The sequence below is a fragment of the Aricia agestis genome, chromosome 1 (assembly GCF_905147365.1).
Source record: "Aricia agestis chromosome 1, ilAriAges1.1, whole genome shotgun sequence".
Lineage (NCBI taxonomy): Eukaryota > Metazoa > Arthropoda > Insecta > Lepidoptera > Lycaenidae > Aricia > Aricia agestis.
Window position 1 is genome coordinate 9,696,133 of NC_056406.1, and position 18,054 is coordinate 9,714,186.

Consider the following 18,054-nt stretch of genomic DNA (forward strand, 5'->3'; position numbering starts at 1 on the left):
AATTTTTTTTATTGGCGTGCATTTCAAATCTTTTGCCATGTTGATGCAGGGTTTAAAAGTTATAAAAATCAATACTCTTCCGCTGTCAACTGTCACTTTGTGCATTTGTGTTTTAAATATTTCATAGGTGGCGCTAGTTTCTTTGCAGTTCTGTCATTTTGTGAAAAGTGAACTACAATATTTTGGGAAGGAATATCACAAAAAGGTAAAAATTTACTATATATTTTTAATTTCATTTATATGAATCTTTTCTCTCTCTTGTTATACAATATACATTAGTTTTTAAAGTGTGGCTTTATAAACAATAAGTGTACTATAAAGAAAATAAGGCATTATGTCACTCGATTTTCGTAATTTATTTCGTGAACCTGATCTTTATACATCAATTAATTTGTGTTTGTAAGTCACCGAGGCATGTAAACATTTATTAAGTATTTAACAACATATCTATATCATTGTTTTATAATTTTTCAAAGTTATGTAACATGACAGAATTCTAACCTTACAAATTTGTGTAAATGTACTTAATATATATTGTACAACACGGTCACATTAACTTGACGCATCGCTGGAATGCAATAACATGACCGCTCCATAATGACGTTATCAAATCATGCGTTTAGTTAATGTGACCGTGCTATACCAACTTTACTAGCATCAAACAATCAACCCCTAAGTGATAGTATTTGTTCGGTTGTAATATAGATACATTAAAGGTATTTGAGTGCATGCTAGCTACAATACTCAGTCAATACTATATATTAAGTCTCATAATGTTTATCTTGTAAATGATAGAAATAGATTAAAAAGGTAGGTCACCATTGAAAAACTGATAAGAAACTGTAAGTTTTATTTTGTATATATTTCTAATTCAAAGTGTAGCAGTAGTTTTTATTTTAATGCCTAAATATGTTTTGTTACAGACAATGGCTAACCTTATTCTTCGCCGTGCACTGTTAGATGCAGTCCGGGTACCTGTTGGCACCAGGTCTGTCAGTGAACTTGCCAAGGTAATTTTGTTTCAGTTATTGTAATACTGTTGCTAAAAGCATTCATTTATATGTAACTGTATATATTATGTACCTGTATAGTTGATTCCTAGGCAGTGGACAGACCTACGTCATTTGGTCGGCTTGTGTCAGTTCAATGTTTGCTGTTATCGGTCAGATGGGTTTGACGCACAACCAAATTACTTAGGTCCACCATCTGCCTAGGAATCAACTTCTCTGACTGTACATAGTATATTATAACTATATAATATGAATGTAACTTAAAATGAAATAGAAATTGTTACAAGAATATTTTATGATGAATTTATTATAAATAAATAAAAAAATTCAAATAACTATTGGTATTCTTTTTATTTATTCTGAATGTTATTACCTGAATAGATATTGTGTTATGCAGTAATCATACTGAAAGTAAGAAATATTTGTCTTCTAGATCGGCAACCGGGAGTGGGTTGGTGCTGGTTACAATGGACAACCCACATACGTTGACAGACCCGACTTCCCCATGCCTGCTGTGAGATTCCGAGCCGACACACCTGACATCAAGGTAGTTTTTACCCAGTACAAAAAGATATACTTAATCATTTACCAATGATAATTAATCTATACTAATATTATAAAGCTGAAGAGTTTGTTTGAATGCGCTAATCTCAGGAACTACCGGGCCGATTTGAAAAATTCTTTAAGTATTAGATAGCCCATTTATTGACAAAGGCTATAAGGCTAAATATTATTAAGCTAAGATAAATTGGAGCAAAGAAACAGGGAAAATTGGAAAAACCGGGAAAATTGAAAATTGCTTATTAACTTAAACACTAATAAAACACAACTTTTCCACTATATTAAGATATTATTACAACTTTTAACAAATTACACGACCGGTTTCGAAAAAAATCATAATCAGGTGTAAGTTTAACGTCGGTAGTTTTAATGTTTAAGTGTTTTATTAGTGTTCAATATGAATTTCCACCAAGAACCAACAGTACATATATTAACTTAAAACTACTGGAGCAATTTTTATTTTCTTTTGTCACACATACGGAATTTGGAATAGACCACGTGAACGATAGGCTATTTTATTGCGGAAAAATTTACTGTTTCCGTGAAATTCCTAAATTACGCGGGAGAAGCCGCGCGGAAAATCTAGATTCTAGTGTGTATAATATGATTAATGATTATTATGCATTAGTTAGAAATCATTTTATTGCTTTACTAGCTGTTGCCCGCGACTTCGTCCGCGTGCTTCAGTTTATAGCGCGCGATGTCAACAAAATTGGTGTCAAAAGCTTTTATAAAAAAACCCTGGTACCCCTTAAATCAAAACAGCTGTGCAGTGTGCACATATATTTCATTTTTTAAAATTAAACTTTATATTTTATGCCAAATTTTAAAGCTTATTTAGCCCCCCAATTACACAACTTTACCCATAAACTATTTATCATTGCTAGGTTTAAGGTTACGTCACTGTATATAATATAAAGTACTGACTTATTAAATAACGTAAAAAAGAAATAACAATCGAAAAAAATCGAAACTCGAATGTATGACTTAGAACTGATGTTGAAATTTTTAAATATGACGTATTATGACGAAAATTGTTGCTAGGGTTGTTAACTTGTTACCTACGAATTTAAAACTATGACATATTCGCTGGACGTGTTCCTCTTTGGTCGTATTGTTGTTAGTGTTTTGGCACATGCAATTAAAAAATTGTCAGAATCCAATTTTGAAATCTTTATTTTAAATATTTAAAAATAAATGATATCAGCGCGAGGCACATTCCGTTCATAATCCTAGTGAAACCCGACGAATTTGACAGATATTGAAACCTGTCCGTCTCTTTGCAGTCGAACTACTGGTAGTCATGTATATTGTGATGATACCACCTCTTATAGAAAGATGTTGGGCAAGCGTTAGCGCGATGTAAGAGACGCACAGCGCCATCTAGTATGAATTTTTGGAACTAACTTAATTTGAACAAATTTTCGTATTTTCACCCCCTTACAACCCTTTTTTCCAGTAAAAAAGTAGCCTATGTCCTTTCTCAGGCTTTAGACTATCTGTATACAAAATTTCATTACAATCGGTTCGGTAGTTTTGGCGTGAAAGCGAGACAGACAGACAGACAGACAGAGATACTTTCGCATTTATAATATTAGTATAAATTATTTGTATAGATAATAATTAGGTATACTTACTGTATAGCAAAATAATTTCATGTAACAACCATACAAGAACCACAATCAATAATTAAAGACTTGAGTGGAAGAACCAGATTACTAATATTTTATAACATAATGACAATTACTCATTTTTTTTCTTATAATTTAAATAAACCTTGTAAATTACCTATTTCTTGCTAATTGCTATACATGAAATCCACATTTTTTTGATTTCATATCATTAATTCTGGCCCTAAAGCATTTAAGCAAAAAACTGATTTTTTTTATAATTGTTATTTACCTGCTTCTGCTGCAATCATAATATTTTCATTATTATGCTGTGGTCTACGGCTGTGGTCATATAATAGAAATATGATTAAGCATAGTATTAGTTTTATGATTATTCGTTTGTATGATTTTAGGCTCTCCGTGAGAAGGAAAGGGGAGACTGGCGTAAACTCACCGTAGAGGAGAAGAAAGCGCTGTACCGCGCGTCCTTCTGCCAGACCTTTGCCGAGTTTCAGGCTCCAACTGGAGAATGGAAGGGCGCTCTGGGTTGGGCTTTGATGGCCGCTTCATTGTCCTTCTGGTTCTTCATGGGCATGAAACTCTTTGGTGGGTACTAACTAGAACTAGATATATTATAATGCCTATATGCCAAGCTGCAGACAAGAGTGTGCTATAACCTACGAATAATAAAAACTAAGGAAGAGTAACTGTGTCAAAAATGTTGTCTGCAAGTCTGCAACATGTGACCCGAATACATGCATACTTTCGGCCGAATACATGCATACTTTCGGTACACAATATTGTGTATAAGTTACGCTCAAAGACCGGTGGTCTTTTTGTGATTGCCAGAACGCGTCGTGGCCGTTTTCATTAGAGCCACGACGCGAAATTCGCGTTTCAATGTAACCACAACGCGTTGTGAGCTATTTTTTCGCACACTTAGCGATTTCGGTCTTTGAGCGTAACATATATATAGAAGTGACAATTATTATCTAATTCTTTCGTGAGTGTTAGTGTTTGTAGCTATTGTCAAATTCTAGTGTGCAGAAAAGAACCAAATTCAAAACGGTTGAAGTATGAAAGTTACGTTTTCTTAGTTTTTATTATTCGTAGGCGTAGGGTAATAACTGTCTAAACAATAATATTCTGTAGCAGTTTAATGAGTGCTACAATCTTAAATGCCACTATCAAAGTTTGGCATGACAGTAGAATAAAATCGAAATATAATAAACAAATATATAAAACTTTTATATAATAGGACATAATAAAACTTGATTACTAGTTATAATATTACTTGTCATGTCTTTATTTTTTAAAACAGACACAACACACTAATTTACTTGGCAAACCAGCTCATTATTGAAACAGTTGTTCACAAAGCCTGTTCATATGAAATTATTAATTTTTAGTGTACAACCCACTGCCCGAATCCTTCTCTGAGGAGAGCCAGAAGGCTCAGCTGAAGAGAATGTTAGATCTTCACGTCAATCCTGTGGATGGTCTGTCGTCCAAATGGGACTACGAGAACAACCGCTGGAAGTAAATTGTAAGTAACATAGACTTGCTTCTATAAGCTGTTTAGTGTTTAAGTTTTAACTGTAATTTAATCAAAATGTAAACAAAAAATAATGAACAAATTTATTTCAAAGAGTGGTGTTTGCAAGGCTAAATATTTAATAAACACACGCCACATTCACTCCACTATCAGCCGTAGTAACCCCTCCCAACTCTGAAAGTTTCTTTCCACGATTGGAATAGGAAAAACTTCTGTTTCTCCCACTAACACAAAAGATTTAAATGCGCTTAACGCTATTTTTACCCGCCTACTAACCTCTGTCGACCAAAATACCAAAGCACGCACGATTTCCCATCTTTCCTCGCTTCCTTTACGTTCCTATACTCCATTTTCATTTAAACCAGTCATCGAGGACGACGTTATGAAACATATTAGAGCTATTACGTCTACTGCTGTGGGCGATGATGATCTTAGTTGACGTATGATTTCCCTTGCACTCCCTGAACTCTTGCCAATCCTCACTCACATTTTCAATTATTCCTTGTCAACGAGTTCCTTTCCTTCAGCATGGAAACGTGCAAATTCCCTTACCAAAAACCTCCAATCCTTATCTTTATACAGACCTATATCCATACTACCTTATCTCTCCAAAGTCCTAGAACCAATGATGAAATACTCAAACCAGATATGTTACTACCGCGCGCGTTGTGAAGCTTCAAATACGGCCCAATTGGGCCGTCTGTTGTTTAGTCTGCATCGAGCACAGTCACGAATGTGCCGCGTCTTGTCTTACCTAAATAAATTGAAAATGACGTCGTGCGTGTATCGAAAATGTACCAATTATGACTCGAAAGTAAACAAAACACATGGAATCTCGTACCACATGTCTTGATTGCAATAAATACCTCGATTATTTACATTTTCAATTATTTTTTCGAACAATCTGGAAAAAATCGAATTTTCGTCATAGCTGAGGCGAAGAAAGAGACAGCGATACGATTCGACGTTTAAAAATAGAACTGTCTCTTTTACGTAAATGGTTTTTCGTATCTTTTGTTTCACTCATCTGTCAAATTTGTCAATGTCTGCAATTTTGAATTTGAAAATTGTTCGGAAGAGATTTAAGCCGGAAAATAGTATGGACGTAACATATCTGTATAAGTACAATATCATCGCCTAGAACACATCGTCCACAAGCAGCTCTTCCTATCCAGCAACAAATTGCTTTCTCCCTTCCAATCCGGATTTCGCCCTGGCCATATCACTGTCACTGCTCTGCTAAAAGTCACAGACGATCTGCGGCTAGCCATGGAGGAAAATGCGTCTCCATTCTGGTTCTTCTTGACTTTAGTCGTGCTTTCAACTCAGGTAGACTTTGACATTTTATACTTTCTATCCTTCGTTCCCTTAACATATCCCCTTCAGTGGTAGAATGGTTCGACTCATATCTTCGGGGACGTTCGCAGCGAGTCCGGTCTAATGAGGTTACCTCGGACTGGTGCAGGTGTGATCTCGATGCGGGGGTCCCACAGGGTGGCGTTCTTTCTCCTCTTTTATTCGCAATTTTTATTAACACAGTAACCTTAGTCATATTATTATGTAACTTCCATCTCTATGCAGACGACTTGCAGATTTATACTTAATCGCACATTGACAGGATTAGTTCCGCAGTTAACGACGTCAACTTTAATTGTAATTTAATTTATTTATTTAATTCAGGCATCTTGGCCCATATTATAAATACCTTATAGACTAACATACATACAATTATACTAAAAACTAACACTAACACTAAAACACTAAACACGTATTGCCTGCGACGTGGGGCGCGACGTGTTCGGAAGTCGTCCTCGGAACCTTCTGTAGACGACTCCAATCGGCCAGAACTCCTCCTTCTCGAAGGTCGGTAGATGATGCGTCGGGACTCTCACCACAAAGGAGCTAAAATTCACTTTGTGGCGGGACTCCAAGCGCTCGACCCTCAAGACGAAGTTGGTCTTGCTCCTGATGTAGTCCACGACCTGCTCGACCGTCGTGGACCAGTGCAGTCTGGACACGTACAGCGGCGTCGCGGAAGTCTCACGCCGCAACAGCTGCTCGGGCCCTTCGGGTGCGGTGCCTCCTCTTCTTCCTCTCCACTCTTATAAACCCGTCATCATCGCACTTTCGATCCTTTTCGGAGGGAGGACACTCCTTTGCAGGGGCCTCCTTTTTCCCTTTGTTTTTGGAACGCGGGGGGGGGGGGGGGGGGGGGCTACGCAAGCGGCGACACTTGCGTAGTTCGGCCGCGGCTCCGTTGCAGGCGGGTGGCGGGGGAAGCGGCGATGACGTACTCGTGCGTTGACCCGTCTGAAAGTGCTGAACGAAGAACTGAAGACGGGCTGAACGTGATCGCTTGCGCACCACGTCGGCGAGTGACGAACGCGGCATCAGGTGACCTACATATTGAATTACCACTCTTTAATTGTAATAATTTATTACGTAGATCGCTGATCGTAGACTCCGATGCCTGCAGTCTACCTCGAACTTCGGCCAACTCTTCTTTTAGGAATCTGATGTCCTTTAAGAGTGTGACGACGTCGACGTGGTCCAGCGTCACGGGCGGCAGCTTGTGCAGTTTTTTCGCCACAAAAGCCGGCACCTCATCCGGATCCGTCTGCTTCAGCAAGGATATAATATCCTGCACGCTTCTTTCAGTTCCATCCCTCCGTCGCGATGGCATACTCGCGCTCTGGCCGAGCGTCTCGTAGAGCAAATACTTCCCCTGGCAAATTTCCTCGCTGGTGAAGGAGGACTTGCAGATATGCATTATGCTAACCTCTTCCATTGTGTCGATGGCGTGCTGGATAAACGCCAGCAACTCATTCGCCACGAGCGCCATGGTGACGTGCAGCGGCAATTTGCCGCACGATTCGCGAAAATAATATTAATTAATAATTAATAATATTTGCTGCGTGTGCATAACGTGGAGCGCGACCGTCCGCTGGCTCGACACATTACACACTTGCTGATCTATAGCGGATTGCAGAATGGGCTAACTCTTTTGGTCTCTTGGTGAATCCAAAACAATCACACACAGTCACAAACCATCATCATCGGTAGTAAATATATGACACAGCGCTTGTACAATGTTCCCAAGATCATGTTTATTGATTATACGAACGCAGTGACAAATCTAGGTATAATGGTGGATAATAATCTGTCTTGGAACGCTCAGGTCAATGAAGTTAGCAAAAAGGTGTATCATTCTCTGCACATGCTTAAGACCCATCAAAATTTCCTGCCCTTGAATACAAAACTCCTTCTAGTTCAAACCCTTATTTTCCCTATCCTTGATTACGCGGACTCAACAAAAAAAACAAACAAAAGAAAAAACAGAGCTTGCGCTGTGTTTCGCCGAGTGAGTGAGTTTACCGGAGGCCCAATCCCCTACCCAATTCCCTTCCCTACCCTCCCCTATTGCCTTCCCATCCCTACCCTCCCCTATTACCCTATTCCCTCTTAAAAGCCCGGCAACGCACCTGCAGCTCTTCTGATGCTGTGAGTGTCCATGGGCGACGGAAGTTGCTTTCCATCAGGTGACCCGTTTGCTCGTTTGCCCCCTTATATCATAAAAAAAAACTGGAACGGTTGCAGAATCTCTGCATCCGTTTCGTGTTTGGGCTAAAAAAGTACGACCATGTATCATCAGCTTTCCGATCGAAATTAAAGTGGCTCCCGATCCAGCTCCGGCAAAATACCCATATTCGCTCCCTCCTGTACAAAATCCTTTACAATCCTATATCTCCCTCTTACCTTATAGATCGCTTCAACTTTACTCGACCTCTTGACATCCCGTGCAGGTCTAACGTGAGGACGAATCTATCCCTCCCCTCCCATCGCTCCAACTTCTCCTATTCCTTTACCGTTCATGCAGTTACTTTTAATTTAGGTAATGTTAATAATATATAGTTCTTTAATATTGTTTCAGATTTATTTGGTGCTTTGCTATCGACAAGCTGGCGATAGAGTAGAAAATGTTATGTAAGCAAAAATGTAAGATAATTAAATTGTGATTCCATGAATTATTATAGTTTTATTTAAAACAAATGCAATAAGAGGTGCACTCACTTTGACTGGAACCTACTAACTACAGCATTTAAATTTTCTTATAAAATACCTACCTTATTAAAAAATTAAAAATTATTACACATACATTTGCATATTATTGTTCATAGTAATCTATATTCTCTCAAATTCAAATTAAGATAACTAGAATTATCCATATCTAGCAAAAACTAGGGATAGACAAGATATTAATGCACATTACTTAAAATATTTGTGTTGTCGCATATTTCGTAGAAACTAGAAAGTTTATATACCTGGTGGAATAGAGAAACAAAGGCCTGAGCAAGCGAGATGTCACTATCAGTAACACTGCGTGGTAAAAAGAGACGTGTGATACATGACAGCAGAACTCTTTTTTGACGTGCAGTAGGCACTTATCGGCACGCTGACAATTTAATCTCATAGAATCTTTGTTCAATCATGCTTGTGTAATTGTACGTAGTAAGTACACACTACACATATTTTTACACACAGATGTAAACCAATTTCGGTTTCGTTTGACAGCTCGAGAGTTGCTCTATTCCGCTAGGTATATTAACTTTATGTTAGAAACTAATAGTAACCAACTAGGGCGAACCAATACCACGCGTGCCACCATCAGTGCCACGTGAAATATAATTTGGAGCACGCTATTGATCTCAAAACTGAACAACCAATGAATCAACAATGAAGGTTATAGTGCCTCTGCATAGTGAGGACTAAATTTTGAAATACGCACCGAATCGTAATATTATAAAAATAATCAAATGGCAAGTTCATGACTTCTTCATAAATATTTCTTCAGAAAAGATAGGTTCGCCATCCCTGCTTTAGGGGATTACCAAAATAAGCTTTTAGAAACCAGAAGCTTCCTTGTATGCTTGCTAGGCGAGACATGCGATTTTGTTATTAGTCAGCGGATGGGCGACTACAGAATAGGTACTTTATAGCTCCCACACCGGTTTCGGTGACGGTGGCCCGACTACAGAATAGGTACTTTATAGCTCCCACACCGGTTTCGGTGACGGTGGCCGGTTTCATTGAAACCAGGCCAGCTACGCAGGAGTAATTTTATAGTGCCCAAGTGTGTGCGCAGTACACAAGAGCACTCTCTATTCCTTTACTCTCATAACCCAGTGGGACGGAAGAGTGAAGACCGACACGACCGGCGAGAGATCAGGCGCAGGACCGACTTTTTACATGGCCATCCGACGCATGTATCATCTTACTTGTCAGATAATCAGGTGATCAGCCTGCATTGTCCTAACCAAACTTATAACATGTTTCCAACGCGGGAATCGAACCCACGACCTCCGAGTCAAGAGCCGCGCTCTATACCACTAGACCACGGAGGCGTTAAAAATTTCTTAGGCAAAAATCAAACAACCAGTCGGGAACATTTTTTATTATTTTATATAAAAAACAACATTTGAATCAAATAATAATATACAACGTATCAATCCACTGAATAAAATACATCCATTGGGTGTCATCGTTTACTTAAATTTTAATTTAATGCGAGTTTCTGCAGTGTGGCAACATGTAGACACTTGAAATTTTCACAAAATTCTTAGTTATTTGTATACTTTCATATAAGTAATTATATTTCATAATAAAATTAAAATAAAATAAGTATTAAGGGGGGCTCCCTTACAAAAAGCGCTATTTTCCCCTACTTTTGCTCTATAACGGTACGGAACCCATCGAGCGCGAGTCCGACTCGCACTTGGCCGTTTTTTTCTACCTCTAGTGCTGGCCGCCTCTTCCGCGATAAAATATCCATAGTTTTTGATAGGACGACTAATTAGTTGTGAAAAAGATTAAATTCTAGCTTACGGATCAAAATCAACCAAACAGTCACCAAATCAATAATAACCTGTATGAGAGGTGAGAAAACTCGCATTAAATTTTACTCCGGTATATTTTAGGTTGTACTTAATAATTTTGCAAAAACCTATCTACACCAAAAATAAGACTCTAAAAAATAATTTAGGTAAGGTCCACTGTCTTTATTTAATTATTTTTACATAATCGTGGAATTTGATTGAAAATCAATGAGGTGGGAAGGTCGTAAAAAATAAGCTTGTATTCTAAACACACAAACTAGCAATGCGATCAGACTTGCTGCAGTTGTCTACATTGAAGACAAAATAATCATTTTAGTCGAGAACAATGTCGAGAATGACAATATTTCCACTGGGGTGAAACATTTGTCCACGAAAGCAGTAAAATGAGAACTTATTATGAAAATTTAAATTAAATTTAAATTTCAACAATTCAAACATAAAAAATAAGCAAGCTAGCTAATAAAACAAGTAACATAAATTAATTTTTTTTTCTTGGCATTTAACTCTGGGACTCAAATTAAAACCATTCTTGGGGTTTTTCTTCAGATAAACGTCCTAAATAACCTAGTCATACTCAGTCGACATCAAAATAATATTATTACTAATACATAAGTAGAAATATTATAACATTGGATGTATGGATGATCTAACATTCTCTAGTAATAGGTAAGTGATCTATTTCATTTACATGACATTTGTATCATAAATAGAAGTAAATATTTATATTTAAACATTTAATACGGATACATCAACAACTATTGGTTAAAGCTAACTTTTTACAGGTAGTGCCCGATCATTAGAGCTGATATTTATCAAACTGAATATTAAATAAATATTAAATACAGCTGGAAAAGTCTAGAGTGTATGACTTGCCTCTAGAGTACGGTACACTATACGTACGGCGTTGAAAAATTTAATAACAATAATAAACGAGGCTAGATTTTAGCTACGGCAATGACTAGTTTTTTCGCAACATGGTGCAGGCTTAGAAACTAAAAAATAAAAATTTACCTTTTATTTTTAGATTACCTACTTAATTTTATGATGACTTTAAATTAAATCACTTTTACTCTTCACTTCGATTCATTAAATTATAATTCAAATTAATCTATGTGCACTGTACCAAGGCAAAAAGCGGACTATTAAAACTTTATACTCGTTACAACTTACACCCGTAATCTAGGTCAGATCGGAGCAATATTGATCCGTCCGATAAGAATGGTGTACTCTGACCAGCGCCCCCGTAAGGGCTACTGGCGCCTGTGTGCAAAAAAAGGATTTTGGCGCCCCTTTAGGCAAATTTTTTGGGTCTTGGTTTTGGCGCCCCTAAAGATGGCGATTTGACGCCCCTAGAGGATGGCGCCCGTGTGCATTGCACACATTGCACATATGGTAGCGGAGCCCTGACTCTGACCAAGATCAGTCAGAGTTTCTCGAGTCGTAGTCCTATGCCCAAATCCCAATCTAATCACAACGTTATTTACCTATACTTACAAGTGTAACAAAACTAAGTGATAATACTTACGCACACAGCGTACGTGTTCCTTGTAGAGAGTTCACTGTGAAAGTAGCAGCGCTGAAAGACCAATTTTTTTTCACTTTTGTATGGGGAAACTTGGTACGCTCGCGCGCTTGCCCATACAAAAGTGAAAAAAAAAATTTGGTATTTCAACGCTGCTACTTTCACAGTGAACTTTATACAAGAAACACATACACACCGTAAAGTATTATCACTTAGTTTTGTTACACACTGTATAGAGTTAGTAAGTTTGTATAACTTATTAGTTTACATCGATAAAAGGATTGCGAATAAGGTATGATCTTCGATCAAATAAATATTTGATCGAAGGCTGTTGTACAGTTGTACAGCTGTTGTACAGTAAGTTGTACTAACGGCACTCTACTGACAGTAAAGTAGGAGTAAGTACAGAGAGACTAATCGAAGTAATAAATGCAGTGCTAAGCAATCGGACACTACACCTCGTGACATTTAAAGCGACATACAAATATAGATAAGATGATCGATACATTTACATTAAAATATAGAATTTTTATTCCTTACACTAATCATAAGAAAATCATTTTAGGAGCTTTCGAGCTCACTTAATAGTTTGTGAACAATTTATATTTTGTATACAACTCTTATTCGAAATAGGTATTGATTAACGTTTAAATAAAATAGTAAATATTTTATCTTAACATTTCAGAGTTTTTTTTTTAAAGAGTTTGTTTAGAACATAAAGTAGGAACCTCGCAATTTGTGTTTTTGTTGTTTTTTCTTTTTAATTTTAATAAGTGGGTAAGTTATAACAGCACAAGTAGATTTGGTAATGATTGAATAATGTTTTAGTATTACTTAAGGTATCTTCACCATTATCAGAGTGTATCATAAATAGTAGATAAAAACGATATGTTAATATGCTCGTAGATATATCTTTACAAAACATTTTTATAATAAACAATAGCTTCTGTCATCTGAAGAAGCTACGGGGCTTACCTGCAGATGACATAAAATAAAATTTAAACAGATAAATTGTTTGAATTTTGTTGATTAAACTGTTCACTAACTATTGCAACATTAATGCTAGTCTACATTACATCGAGGTTTGAAATTTTCTCATATGGCCAGCAATAAAAATTAGGCTTCAACATAAGTCATAACACCTACAACATCTTAAACAAAATACCTACTAAGACACTGCCTGGTACGAAATTCATGTCGCAGCCATCTAGTTGAGTTGGCTAGACAATACGCAAAGTAACAGTTTTTTTATTAAAGCACGTTCGTAAAACGCGTTCGAAAATAATTAAATTCAAGCCTAGATACTTTTTCGAAATTGGATGTCTTTGACAGCGACTTTGGTTAAGTATGTGAAATAATTAGGGCCTGTTTCACCACTTCCTGATAAGTGACGAATAGGCTATCCACCAATTAACTCGACAGATCAAGTAAGGAAAATCTGTCAAAAAAGTTGTGAATAGCCTATTCGGCACTTTATCAGAAAGTGGTGAAACAGGCCCTGAGAGTTTTTTTATTAGGGTTTCTATGCAACTCATGAATAGTCAAGGCGTCAAGGTAGCTTCCTATTTCAACTAAATAGTTTCGATACATACATAGGACGCTAGTATGAGCTGAAAGTAGTTTTAGTTGCGAAAATGAACCAAAACCTCCTACAAATAAAGTTTTAGCGAAAATTCTTTGAGTCCCATTTAATAATTTTAATGACTAGATAGCATATTGATTTCTTAGGTAGGTAACTAAGTAGTACTCAGAATTTATTGGGGTTTACTTAATGTTTTACATTGTTTTTTGTCTGAAGTACAATTGTTTTTTTGCACACAAAGATTTCTCTATGAATTTTGATATGAGTGCCCATGAAAAATCTAAAGGTGCCCATACACGGGACAATTTGTCGTTTCGATCGATCGTGAAGAAAATCGTCCGATCGATCTTTTGACCGTAAAATCGCTTGCGATATTGCTACACACGTACAATTTTTCGTTCGATTTTAACATCGAGGTGACAAATCGTTACGATAATTGAAGTGTGGTGTATGGCCACCTTAATACTTAAGTAATTTATTCCATGGTCACAATTATTATAGTTTTATGAACGGAATGTAGTATGTAGTTTCAAAAGAGTATTTGAAAATAATAAACAAATCCCAATATATTCCGTAAAAAGTAGATTTAATGACTAGATAGCTAAACCCATGAACGACAAAGCTTAAATAGTTAGAAAGATTAAGATCTATGAGTTTCAAAGATGAACTACCATTACATTTCTACGATTTTCTTCGAGATGTTAAAACAGCAAGAGTTCTAAGAAACGGCAAAATTTGAGACACTTGGCAGTTTATCGTCGATGTTATAGGATTTTAAACATTATGATCTTTATTAATGTTTATTTTAAATAGCACATTTTCTTTTAAAATTCATGGTTACTTTTAAAAATCAATATTAATGGTGTTCAATAAAACCGTCTTGAAAATCCATCGCTTCGTTCCTGGCGCCATCTTTCCCTTAAACATTTAGAATGTCTTTTAAATATAATTTGGCCGAACCTTTAATACTTCCATTTTGAAATAAATAACCTCCTTTCCTGTAAGAACCTCAACTTCTTCTATTCGTTTGTTTCAACAGGGGCACGTCTCCCCTTTACCTAGCGACTAATCTCTGAACGGGAACAGGCCGCCCATTCCAGCCGCGTCCCAGTCCGCTACCTCCACGGGACCAAAGCATTCCTCGAAAAACTGTTCCATCGTCTTATGAAGATGCAGGTTTGACTTTTCAAAGTTATGCCCTTCGTCTGGATACACCTGAAAATGTAAATCATGTGCATGAGTTTCAGGTCGCATAAACAAGCAAAATGCCAATCTTTCAAAATTTCCATTAAAATGTTTTTTGTCAAAAGTACCGGTTTTAACGCTACACAAACACAGAACAATAATAATTATTATGTCTTAGAAATTTCATTGATACTTATTTCTTTAAAATATAATAACCTTTCTTGCCAATATAAACAAATTAAGAAGTTTGAAAAACCCGTGATAAAAAAAGCTCTAACTACTCGTAGATAAAATCCTAATGTTTCTGCTGTGAACGAGTTGATGTTGGTGAACTATTGCTTAGATCACTCTCCATCACCTCAACTGTCAAACAAAAAAATAGATCGAAATCGGTCCAGATCTTTGGATGCTACTCTGTCGCTGTGCCACGAAGAAGAAAGATACGTCGAAGTTCGAACTTATAACAATAATACGGGGGTTAAGAAACTGTATATACGTAACCTACCTGATGCGTATAAAGCGCGGACGCCTTCACCAGCGCCCGTGCCAGTGCAAGCGCGTGTGCTGGCGGCGCGCGCAGGTCGGCGGTGGCGTGCGCCAGCAGCAGCCGGCGCGGGGGGAGGTTGCCCGCGCGCCGCCATACCGCGCCGCCTGCCGCCACGCCGTGCGCGCCGCCGTAACGCTCCGTCCAGTATGAGTCTGAGAGAGGAGTTGGTTTATGTTGGGTCATGGTGGACAGTCATTGAAAGGGGTGACAGACGTGCGAGTAAGTACGCGGACTTATGGCTCGACGATCTTAATCGCCTGAGCATAGAGCCGCGAGCCGCGGGCCGAGAGCCGCGAGCCGCGAGCCTGGGGGCATGGTAATCCAGTGTGAAAGGCCTGATAGACGTACGAACTTAAAGCACGCGGGTTTTAATTTCGCGAACTTACTCGGCTCGCGTTGGTGACACACGAGAATCGCTCACACTGGATCAGGCCTTTAAGATGACCAGTGACGGATTAACCCTTAATCAATTTAAGAAATTGCCTAGGGCATCACGTCTGAGCGGGTAGAAGAGTAAGTTTAAAAGACCTATTCTAGTAACAGAAGACGAGAAACGTCGCTCTTTCTCTGTATTTACCTTATTTTCCTGTTCTGAGGTATTTACACTCCTATCAGGTCTACAAGGATAATACTGACTACCGACTACTTACTATGCTGCCTAAGGTCAGCTAGCGGTGCAGCGAGGGCAATGCAGCGCGTGAGGTTCCGTGCATCGCCCGCAGCCAATGCCAGCGCTGCGCCCGCGCCGTACCCGCGTCCGCACGCGCCAACCCTCGCTCCGTCTACCGCTTTGAGGTTGTCACGGAGATATCTGAAAACGGAGATATCAAGATGTATTTCCACTGTCGTCCTTTAACAGTGACCACTTAAGACTGGGTTGCACCAACTAACTTTAACTGTAAATTTAACTTTAACTATAACTACAGTGCAAAATGTCAAATCTTTGGTTAAAGTTAAAGTATCTGGATGACCGAGCTTTGTTCGGTATAGGCTCATTGATTTCGTGTTACTTAACAACGCCATCTGCTGGAATAGCTTTAGCTGTTGTTGTGTCGTTAAAGCAATTAGTTGCTCACAAAATAGTATTATTATTCGCCAATAGATGTCAGGAAGAGTCATATTTTTCAGTTTATCGATTATCGATAAAACACGAATAAAAAGACATTTTCTAAAAATGATTCCTAGCTAGATCGATTTATCGCCCCCGAAACCTATATATCAAATATATATATATATATATATATATATATATATATATATATATATATATATACAAGAATTGCTCGTTTAAAGATATAAGATATGGCGTCCTTACCTCCGCCTATACGTGAATTTCTCCGGTTAAAGTTAAGGTTAAAGTTAAAGCTAAAGGACGCCATATTTAACTATAAAAATAACTTTAACTTTAACCACGCCTCTGGTGCAACCCAACCTAAGAGAGTTAAGAGGCAGGGTTTTTTGTGGTTCTCAACCTGTACGGTGCAAAAATATCATGCTATTACATTACAGTACTTTTGCTGATTATCGACCTGAAAGCTAATAAACAATTTCAAAATTGTCTGTGCTTCAAAATTGCTTATAGGTACAACCCCTGATTTCGTTCAGGATTTTGCAAAACTGACTGGCTTTCCGTGCTTGTAAACGTATTAAATAACCACAATTTAGCTAATCATAAAAAACTCACGTTAGTACAGCAATTTGATCCTCAACGTCAACTGAAAGTAGTCTCTGATATATTTCTGTACGGAGTTCCTCTCCCTGAAATATAAATTTTTTGTAAAATTTTAATTATCAACTAGCAGGAATCATCAAAGCAAAAAGAAAAAATATTTTTGCTTTTGCTTTGATTTGTTGGATGATTGCTGTTAGCACCATAGCAAAAATAATAAAGAGCTTGGTTTGTAAGTACCTGTCCACCGGAACCCCTGGCATCAATTTCAGCGACGATGAAGTTTCTGGAAGTAGCCAAGTACCAGCTCCAGTCGGGGCGCCATCTTTCTGTCACGAGTTGACCACCAGGTTCCGCAGACCTATAAGAGTAATTTATATTATCATACCAATACGGTAATCAAAAACTTTACAGGCACAGAATTCCAAACAAATTTTGTCATTTTAATAAGTTTTGTGCGTGGATTTGCCGTTCGGATTTTATTCATTTTGTCCATGGAAGAAGAAAAAGGAAACTACTGGTTCCTATTTTGGCTATGTTAACAATTATAGTTTTATCCTTAGTCCACTTACACATGTAACACTAGCGGTAGTGGCAAGTCATCCGTCTCTCGCAGCCCTGGTGGTAGTAGCAGACGAACACGAGCCTCGCGGTGTGCCTGCACCTGTAAAATTAGAAAAGAATGATACAGAATTAATTAGTGTCTATGCAACCTTCCAATTCCCATGCTGTACGGTTGAAAAAATAAACTGAAGCTGTAGAAATAGCTGCTGGTGATAAAGATGACGATAACGCAAAAATTACCCAAACCAAAATTACATATCCAATAAACCAAGTTGCTAGAAAGTTTCTTCCTTTCTGGGGATCTCGTGATAACAGTTATAGAACCAACAGGCTAAATCACTAAGCCACACAGGCT

The 18,054-nt window shown here is 37.8% G+C and overlaps 2 protein-coding genes across 3 annotated transcripts in view; one reads left to right on the forward strand and one right to left on the reverse strand.

Annotated features, from left to right (window-relative positions):
• Positions 1-85: 85 nt before the first annotated feature.
• On the forward strand, positions 86-8,758 carry LOC121728302. Its single transcript, XM_042116455.1, has 6 exons — positions 86-205; positions 924-1,010; positions 1,444-1,557; positions 3,595-3,787; positions 4,591-4,727; positions 8,668-8,758. The coding sequence occupies exons 2-5, from the start codon at positions 927-929 to the stop codon at positions 4,722-4,724; spliced, it is 525 nt and encodes a 174-aa protein (XP_041972389.1). The 5' UTR covers positions 86-205; positions 924-926; the 3' UTR covers positions 4,725-4,727; positions 8,668-8,758.
• Positions 8,759-14,205: 5,447 nt separating this feature from the next.
• Positions 14,206-18,054, reverse strand: part of LOC121728265 (dipeptidyl aminopeptidase-like protein 6) — a 214,033-nt gene continuing 210,184 nt past the window's right edge. For both annotated transcript variants that reach the window (XM_042116416.1, XM_042116407.1), the window contains 6 exons: positions 17,708-17,799; positions 17,376-17,496; positions 17,151-17,224; positions 16,117-16,277; positions 15,425-15,618; positions 14,206-14,949 (listed from right to left, as the gene is read on the reverse strand). In XM_042116416.1, the coding sequence (XP_041972350.1) occupies positions 14,800-14,949; positions 15,425-15,618; positions 16,117-16,277; positions 17,151-17,224; positions 17,376-17,496; positions 17,708-17,799 (792 nt within the window). In that variant the 3' untranslated portion in view covers positions 14,206-14,799. The remainder of the gene's footprint in view (positions 14,950-15,424; positions 15,619-16,116; positions 16,278-17,150; positions 17,225-17,375; positions 17,497-17,707; positions 17,800-18,054) is intronic.